The sequence below is a fragment of the Monodelphis domestica genome, chromosome 3 (assembly GCF_027887165.1).
Source record: "Monodelphis domestica isolate mMonDom1 chromosome 3, mMonDom1.pri, whole genome shotgun sequence".
Taxonomy (NCBI): domain Eukaryota; kingdom Metazoa; phylum Chordata; class Mammalia; order Didelphimorphia; family Didelphidae; genus Monodelphis; species Monodelphis domestica.
Genome location: NC_077229.1, coordinates 78,415,821 through 78,424,569, shown reverse-complemented (window position 1 = coordinate 78,424,569; position 8,749 = coordinate 78,415,821). Strand labels below are relative to the sequence as shown.

Here is an 8,749-nt window from a genome sequence, read left to right as displayed (position 1 = left end):
CTTGATGATGGCATTCAGATCTTTATCTTAGGATGGGCTCTGAGTTATCAACCTCTGACAATTATGAGCTGTACATGGTTTTTTAACTCTCTGGGTGTAATTCCAAATTGTTCTCCAAAATGGTTGGATCAGTTCATAGCTCTACTAACAGTGTGCCAGTATCCCCATTTTTCCACATCCCCTCCATCTGCCATGTTAGCCAACCTGATAGGTGTGAGATGGTATCTCAGAACTGTTTGTTTGCATTTCTCTAATAAGTAGTGATTTAGAGCATTCATATACCTATATGAGTTTGAGTTCTTCCTCTGAAAATTCTCTTCATCATATCCTTTGCCCATTTATCAACCGGGGAATGGCTCTACCTTTTGTCTTTGTATCAATCCTAAGATGGAAGAGTGGCAAGACAAACAATTGGGGTTGTTACTTGCCCAGGGTCATCTGGCTGGGAAGTGTCTGAGGCCACATTTGAACCTGGGTCCTCCTGACTCCAAGCCTGGCAATCCATCCACTGTGCTTCCTAGCTACCCCTTGGAAGCACTTTAGACCATGCCAATGGTGGTGTTACAAGTCTGAAGAACACTGCTGCTTGTTGGCATACATTTTATTTTCCACTGTAGCCCTTGGAGTCTTCAACCGTAGACCAAGGGACAACACCACCCCTAACATACATATAAACATACACACAGACACACACATTTACATTCACCCTTCCTCCTCCACACCCCAGGAGGAAGAAGAAAGACAAAAAGCTTTGTGTTAACCTTTATTGGCAAATATGGAACCCAGCCCTCGGTGACCCTCACACTAGACCCCAAGGGTCCCAGTTCCTGTGGGGCCCCTTCCCTTTTACCCTCCCCAAGCCAGGGGAAAAGAACTCACCCCAAAGGACAGTTCCACCTTGGCAAAGAGGGGCTCCTGGGACCCAGGCAGGAAGAAGCACATTAGGTTCCTCAGCCCAGAACATTCTGACCCTTGGGCTTAGATGGCATGAGGAGGACCCCACCAGCCCAGGCAATCTGTGTTGTGGCTACCTAGCAATGGTGAGGCGATGTCTAGTAAGATGAGGAACTATCGCTGTCTAGGTCCGAGACTGGGTCAGAAGGCATTGCCATGCTGGGGCTGCTCACCCGGGAGGGCTGGTAGATGGGGCTGAAGTGATGACGGCGGCTGTCCAGGCTTGTGCACAGCAGATGATAGCCAAAGTAGATAACACAGAAGAAAAGAGGAATACCGCAGGCCACAGCCAGAATCGCCATGGCCTTCTTCTTGAACTGCTCGGGCCGGGTCGGGGGTAAAGAGCTGGTGATCTTGGATAGGGTCAGCGACAGCAAGGAGGGGGTGGGCAGTGGGGAGCACGCGTGCGTCTGCTTGTTCAGAGTGTAGTGGAGTCGGCAGCCTGTGCAGGAATGGGGCGAGTGGCCTTGGCACGTGTAGCAGGAAGGGTGGCAGCTGGCACAGATCTGGACCTTGGTGGCTGGATGTCCAGCTTCGGGGGTCGAGAAGCGAGTCCAGTTGAAATAGCCGGGAGGGCAATAAGAAAGGCAGAGATGGCCCAGGATGTAGTAGGGATGGATGCACTCTGGAGGAAAAGTAGAATTCAGAGACGCAGGAGAACCAGACACACCAATGGAGGGACCAATGGGGTAGACAAGGGGATAAATCTGAGGGATCCAGGGAGTTATTTTTCTGTATTATTGAGGGAGGCCAAGTCATAGAATGGTAGGATCCCAGATTTAGAGCTGGAAGGGACCCTAAAGGTCTGTCCACTACACTCCCGTTTTATAAATGAAGAGAATGAGGTACAAAAACCTTCAGGGACTTCAAATCTAAAATCCGGTCTTTGCCACTTCATATAATCCAGCGCTCTCTGCAATCCACCACACTGGACCTTCGTAGCCCGTCCCCCAAATCTCTCCCGGGGCCAGAGGTGCCCAGGTGAGAGTCTGGGGCCGTCACTCACCTTGGCACAGGCCGTTGGTGTCCTGGCGCAAGCAGTCGCTGGTCACTTCTGTGTTCAGCTTTCGGGATGTCATATTCTCCTCCGTCCCATACAGAATCAGAGTGTAGCTCTGGAGGTTCCCTGGGCAGTGGGGAGGCAGCAGAGAGGATGACCGTCAGAGCTGGGGGGAGGGGGGGAGACTCGAGGTGGGGGCTCTGGATTAAGTGCACAACTCCCTCCCCACCCACCTCAGGGCCTCACCGAAGTTATAATAGTAGCCTTTGTTCTCTAACTCCAGCGCCCAAGTGCCCTTCGGGTTCTCATCCCAGAAGTGGGTGGACATGAAGATCCAATCCTTATACCCCTGGCTGCTGGCATCAAAGGGCCTGGAGGAGGGAGAATGAGCTGCTTTGGGAAGAGCAAAGATGGAGGACGTCAAGGTCAGAGAATGAGGTTGCCCAATGGCTAGCGCTTTGGCCTTGGAGAAAAATCTGGTCTCAGACATGTTAGCTGTGTGACCTTAAGCAAGTCATTTAACCTCTGCCTCAGTTTCCTTTTCTGTAAAATGGAGACAGTAATAGTACCTATCTTCTAGGGTTATTATAAAAGATAAAATAACACTGGGGTGGCTAGGTAGCATGGTGGATAAAGAGCCAGATCTGGACCTGTGAGGATCTGGGTTCAAATTTGGCCTCAGACACTTCCTAGTTATATGATCCTGGGCAAATCTGTTAACCCAATTGGCTAGCCCTGGTTGCTTTTCTGTCTTAGAATTGATGCCAAAACAGAAAGTAATGGTTTCAGAAAGTGACAAAATAACACTTATAAAACTGTTTGCAAACCTTAAAACACTATTATTACCAGAGAGTGGCTCAGGCAATGGGGAGAGAAGGCCAGGGAAGTTCAAAGCTGCAAGTCAGGCCCTTACCATCTTGCCTGAATTATTGTAAGCTAAGTGGCAAAGAACAGTTAGAATTGCCCCTAGAATCTCCCCATCTCCCCAGGCTGCCTGAAGAAGCTTCCCAGTGTGACATTCATGCTGTGACTTTAACACACAGTTAGTTCCATAATTAAGCATAATTCTGATCCTGGCATTCAAGGCCCTTCCCAATATGACTCCAACTTCTCTGGTCTCATCTCCTCCCCTTCCTGTACTTCACAAACTCAGGCTCAGGCCCTCCTCCATTCTCTTCCTTTTTTCTCTCCTCCCTGGGCTCCCCCCCCCCACTTTTGGGATTGGCTTCCCTCCACCCCCATTCCCCACCTGCCCAAGGGCTTCCCTTCCTTCAAGTGCTAACTCAGGTGTCTGCCATGAAGCAACCCCTCATTCCTCCAGGGGAAGCCACCAAATCCCAGAATGTCCAAAGAGGCCACCATGTGACTCCACGCGAAGGCCCAGGCCTTGGAGTCAGAACTGGGCTCTGTCCTGGGGAATTTAGGAAAGGGAAAGGTTTATACAAAGGGGAAAAACACACTTAAATAAATGAGTTTATTAACAAAGAAAGGGATGATGGGAAAGGAAAAGGGGAAAGGTTTGCGTCTGACTGCGCAAGATATTTAACCCTCTATAGTTCATTTCCTAAACTTAACCTGTCTAACTCACTCAGCGAAAGATTACTAAGGATAAGCCCGACAGGGAACCCAGAATCTCGCACACAGAGTCCTTGGGGGGTCAGGTAACAGGCATCCAGCTGTTGAGTCCTCAGATGCCCCCGGAAAGAGAGAGAAGCTCTTCCAAAATCACTGTCCACCAGAGCGAATGGGGAACTTCCTCTCAACCTCTGCTCGGTGGCATTATAAGGCAGACAGCTGGTAGATGGATTTGTCCAGGGAGAGTCTCAGATCCACACCTCCAGGCTTGAACTCCAGCACCAGACTCTCCTTCAACAGCTGAGAACTCGGACCCAGCCAGCTCTTGGAGATTCTAGGCTTGAGGGCTGTCGCTCAGACTCTGCAGCTTCTGTGCACTTTGTAACTTCTCCCGCTACAACTCACATTCTGCCTTAAACTGATTGGCTCTGTGAGCCTGGACAAAGTTCCTCTCTCTTTCTCTCTGTCTCTTGCCCTCTCTCTCCCTCTCTTGCTCTCTCTTGCTCTCTCACTCCCACTTCATCTTCTCACTCTCTTCTCTCTCCCTCTCTTCTCTCTCTTGCTCTCTCTTCCTCTCTCACTCCCACTTCATCTTCTCCCTCTCTTCTCTCCCCCTCTCTTCTCTCTTTCTCTCTCTTCTCTCTCTTCCTCTCTCACTCCCTCTTTACCTCTCCTCTCTTGCTCTCTCCCTCTTCTCTCTCTCCCTCTCTTTTCACTCTTTCTCTCTCCCTCTCTTCTCTCTCTTCCTCCTCTCTCTCTCTCTCTCTCTCTCCCTCTCTTCTCTCTCTTCCTCTCTCTTTCTCTTTCTCTCTTCCTCTCTTCTTCTTTCTCTTCCTCTCTCTCTCTCTTTCTCTCTCCCTCTCTTCTTCTCTATCTTCCTCCTCTCTCTTCCTCTCTTCTCTCTCTCTCTTTCTCTCTCCCTCACTTCTCTCTCTTCCTCTCTCTTTCTCCCTCTCTTCTTCTCTCTCTCTCTCTCTCTCTCTCTCTCTCTCTCTCTCTCTCTCTCTCTCTCTCTTCTTCTCTCTCTTCCTCTCTCTTTTAAACTTTCCTTGCAACTTAGAATCAATACTGGGTATTGGGTATAAAGGCTAAGCAAGTGTCTGAGGTTATATTTGAACCCAGAACCTCCTATCTCTAAGTCTGGCACTCTATCCACTGAGCTACTTTGCTGTCCCCATTGCCCCAAATATCTCAGACTCAGTTTCCTCCCCACATAGTTGCCAGAATAATCTTCCCAAATCAGAGCTCCAAGCCAGCCACTGCCCGCTGAAAAACCTCCATGAGTTCCCCAGGACCAATTCCTCATGCAGAGCTTGGATCTGACTCTGACCATTCCTTCCAGACTGATGCCACATCTCTCCCTTTTACCCAGTCCAATCTCCAGTCTGGGCGGACTTGCCCGCTTGCTGTTCCTTGTACGCGCTATTCCATCTCCTCTCTCCATGCCTTTGAGGCAGGCTGTGCCCATATGCCTGGCATGTCTAATGCTCTTCTGAGCTCACCCCAAGGACCACCCCACACAGGGAGGCCATTCCTGAGCCTTCTCCCACCTGCTACTGTCAATAGCCCCGACAGCGGCAGCGAGGGCCTCCCCAGACCCTGAAATCACCTTGTTTTCACTTTGTACGTGTTCCTATTTCATACATGTGCCTGCGTCCATGCCTCCCTCCTCAGGATTGTGTGAGGATAAAATGAAGCAATATGTGTGAAGCACTTTGTAGACCTTTAAGTGCTAGAGAAATGCTGGCCGATGGCAATGGGTGCGGATGGGTCATCTCCCCCAGTGGAATGGATGTTGTTCCCTTTCTGCACTGTTTGTCTTTATCTTTCCGATGCCCAGCACCCAATCGGTGCCGATAAATGCTTGTTGATTCGTCAAACAGCTTTTGCTTAAAGAACTCACACAAAGGAGAGCAGAACCGAATACAGGCCTCCAGATGTCGTCTGTCCCACTATTACATCTCCCCTTGCTATGTCTCCTAGTGCAATTTATTTATGTGTTTTTTTAACCCTCACCTTCTGCCTTAGAATCAATACTGTGTATTGGCTCCAAGGCAGAAGAATGTTAAGGGCTAGGCAATGGGGTTAAGTGACTTGCTCAGGGTCACACAGTTGGGAAGTATCTGAGGTCAGATTTGAACCCAGGACCTCCCATCTCTAGGCCTGGCTCTCCATCCACTGAGCTACCTAGCTGCCCCCCCCCCCCACAATGTAATTTAAGGTCACATCTACTCTCTCAGCTTCTAAATGTTGATCCGATGTTATGTTTGCCGTCCGCTAAAGCTCCCGGATTTTTTTCTCAGATGAATTTCTGTCAAAGCATCCCGGGGTTTTCATGAGAAAGGCCTTCCACACTGACTCTTCCCCTTAAATATAATGTCCTAAAATCTGGCCACATTCCTGACTGTCTCCCACCAGAATCTTTCAAAGGTCCCTGGCAGTGACTTGGCAATCAGATCTTCTGGTTCATTCTGCTCCCTGCCAAGGATGCAGCTGGCCTGGGCCAGGGGAGTCGCTTGCATTTTCTCTACATTCTGTCTTTTAAGAAGTTGATCATATTAACATTTGTACAACCCAGTATTATTGCTTATTGGCTCTTGGAGAGGGGAGGGAAGAGAGGAGAAAAAGAAAATGAATCATGAAAACATGGAAAAATATTTTAAAAGAAAAAGAAAAAAGAAAATGCAATTAAAATTTTAAAAAAAGAAGTTGATCATAGAGGCAGCTGGGTACCTCAGTGGATTGAGAGGCAGGGCTAGAGAAGGGGGGGGTCCTGAGTTCAAATCTGACCTCAGACACTTCCTAGCTGTGTGACCCTGGGCAAGTCACTTCACCCCCATAGCCCAGACCTTACTGCTCTCCTGCCTTCGAACCAATACCCAGTACTGACTCAAAGTAGAAGGTAAAGGTTTAAAAAAAAAGTTGATTAGTCAATTACTTTGTACAGACCCCAAAAGATCGCTTCATAGATCCTAGAGGACCTTTTCATACCCCCACCTCCCCTTTCGCACTGATCTCACTCCCCTAACCCCAACTCCCTTTAACCCTGGTTAGAGTAGAAGCTCTTTGCAGGCAGGGTCTTGGTCCTATTTATTGTCCTGTCTCAATTTTTTTTTTCACAAGGCCTATGAAAAAGAATTTAATTAAACTAAGGTTTAGCTCACCTGACTGCCACCAGGGTGGAGCGTGTGCCCCTGGGGCTGGTGAGTGTGATCTCCAGGTCCCCTCGTCGAGAGTAGGTGAGTGACAACTGGACCTGGACGTGCTCCAGCGAGCGGATCTGAGAGCCTTCCCCATGACAGGCTGACACATTATGGCTCACCCGTGTCTTTGGTTTAATGGGACTAACCAGAGTAGGGTTGGGGAACGAGAACACAAGTTACACTCTTAGTAGCTGAGACCCTCTTCACCCTGGGGTAGAATCAGGAACAGAGGAGAACCCAGGAAAGTAACTAGGACCCTGGGAGAGACTCAGACAACATCAGAGCTGAGGGGGATCTTAAGAGCATTGAATGTCAGAGCTGGGGGGACCCTTAGAACAGAGAATGTCAGAGCTGGGAGAGTCCTTAGAACAGAGAATGTCAGAGCTGGGAGAGTCCTTAGAACAGAGAATGTCAGAGCTGGGAGAGTCCTTAGAACAGAGAATGTCAGAGCTGGGAGAGTCCTTAGAACAGAGAATGTCAGAGCTGGGAGAGACCTCAGAACAGAGAATGTCAGAGCTGGGGGGAGTCTTAGAACAGAGAATGTCAGAGCTGGGAGGGAGCTTAGAACAGAGAATGTCAGAGCTGGGAGGGAGCTTAGAACAGAGAATGTCAGAGCTGGGAGGGAGCTTAGAACAGAGAATGTCAGAGCTGGGAGAGACCTTAGAACAGAGAATGTCAGAGCTGGGAGGGCCCTTAGAACAGAGAATGTCAGAGCTGGGAGAGACCTTAGAACAGAGAATGTCAGAGCTGGGAGGGCCCTTAGAACAGAGAATGTCAGGGCTGGGAGAGACTTTAGAAGAGATCATGTCAGAGCTGGTGGGGGAGATTGCTTAAAAGATATTGATTCCAACCTTGGCACTACCAAGGTAATACAGCAAGTCAGTGATAGTGCTAGGTGCGAGCCGAGGCCTCCTGACTCCCAAATTTTCCACCATGCTTCTTATGCTAGGCTTTGATTTTAATGGGGTAAATAAGAAAGGCCTGAGGGAAGATGGGGGAGAACTGAAGGGAGTCAGTAAATGAGAGAAGGAAGAGGCAGGGCACAACATCATGAGAGGAGGGGAGAGATGTGAAGGAGGAGGCAAAGGCTACAGACTGCCAGCATCCTGTACTAAGATGGCATAATGGAAAGAATCTAGATCATTAGTCCAGAGATGTGAGTTGGATCTCCAGCCCTGTTCTTTCCTTGATGTTATGCTTGGACAATCCCCGACTTCTTCCAAGCTTTAGTTCCTTCATCTACACAATGAGGGTATTAGACTAGAAGATTGCCAAAGCCCTCTTCTAGCCAATGCCAGGAAGAAGCTCAGGGGTGACGGGGCTTCATGGGGGAGGGAGGGTGCAGGAAGGGTGGGGACCCTCACATGGAAGTGGAGATGACCTTGACAGAACATTTCAGCTGGGGCCGGGTCATGGTCCACTTCTTGGCCAAATCCACCAGAAGGCCACCATCCAGCAATCCATAGCCATAATGGTGGCTTACTGTGGGGAGACAAGCACATGGCGAGCTCTTTCTTGGCCCTGGACTCCAGGGTCCAGGGTTGGGCTGAGGCTGAATTCCTCCCTTCTCCACACACCTCACCTTTGCGTCCCACTCCATTGGTGGCCCAGTCCTCTGCCTGCAGTTGGGCTGGCCTGGATGCCCTCACCACTAGATGCTGCATGTCCCGCCAAGTGAGGAAAGGGCTAGGGATGAGAGAAGAGAGTCTGTGATGGCGGAGAGGGAAAGAGAAGAGCTCAGGCTCTGGAAGGAGAGCCAGGGACGGGAGGAGACAGGGCCAAAAGGAAGAAACTCCAAGAATATAGACTAGTTTAGGTGGGAGAAACACAGCCATGTTTGTAGCAGCGTCTCTCCCCAAGAATGGGAGGTTCAAATGCTTCAATCCAGAAGTAGGAAAAGAATTTTTTTTAACCCTCACCTTCAGTCTTAGAATCAATATTGGGTATTGGTTCCAAGGCAGAAGAGTGGTCAGGGCTGGGCCATGGGCGTCGAGTGACTTGCCCCAGAAGTGTCTGA

At 49.5% G+C, this 8,749-nt stretch overlaps 1 protein-coding gene across 4 annotated transcripts in view; it reads right to left on the bottom strand.

The window, feature by feature from the left end:
* Positions 1-750: 750 nt before the first annotated feature.
* PCSK4 (proprotein convertase subtilisin/kexin type 4) overlaps positions 751-8,749 on the bottom strand; it is a 44,969-nt gene continuing 36,970 nt past the window's right edge. For 2 of the 4 annotated variants that reach the window (XM_056822233.1, XM_056822234.1), the window contains 6 exons: positions 8,315-8,418; positions 8,097-8,214; positions 6,694-6,873; positions 2,201-2,325; positions 1,961-2,080; positions 751-1,579 (listed from right to left, as the gene is read on the bottom strand). In XM_056822233.1, coding sequence (XP_056678211.1) covers positions 1,053-1,579; positions 1,961-2,080; positions 2,201-2,325; positions 6,694-6,873; positions 8,097-8,214; positions 8,315-8,418 — 1,174 coding nt within the window. In that variant the 3' untranslated portion in view covers positions 751-1,052. Of the gene's footprint in view, positions 1,580-1,960; positions 2,081-2,200; positions 2,348-6,693; positions 6,874-8,096; positions 8,215-8,314; positions 8,419-8,749 lie in introns of those variants that run through there. The other 2 variants (XM_056822235.1, XR_008917368.1) reach the window with 2 other exon arrangements.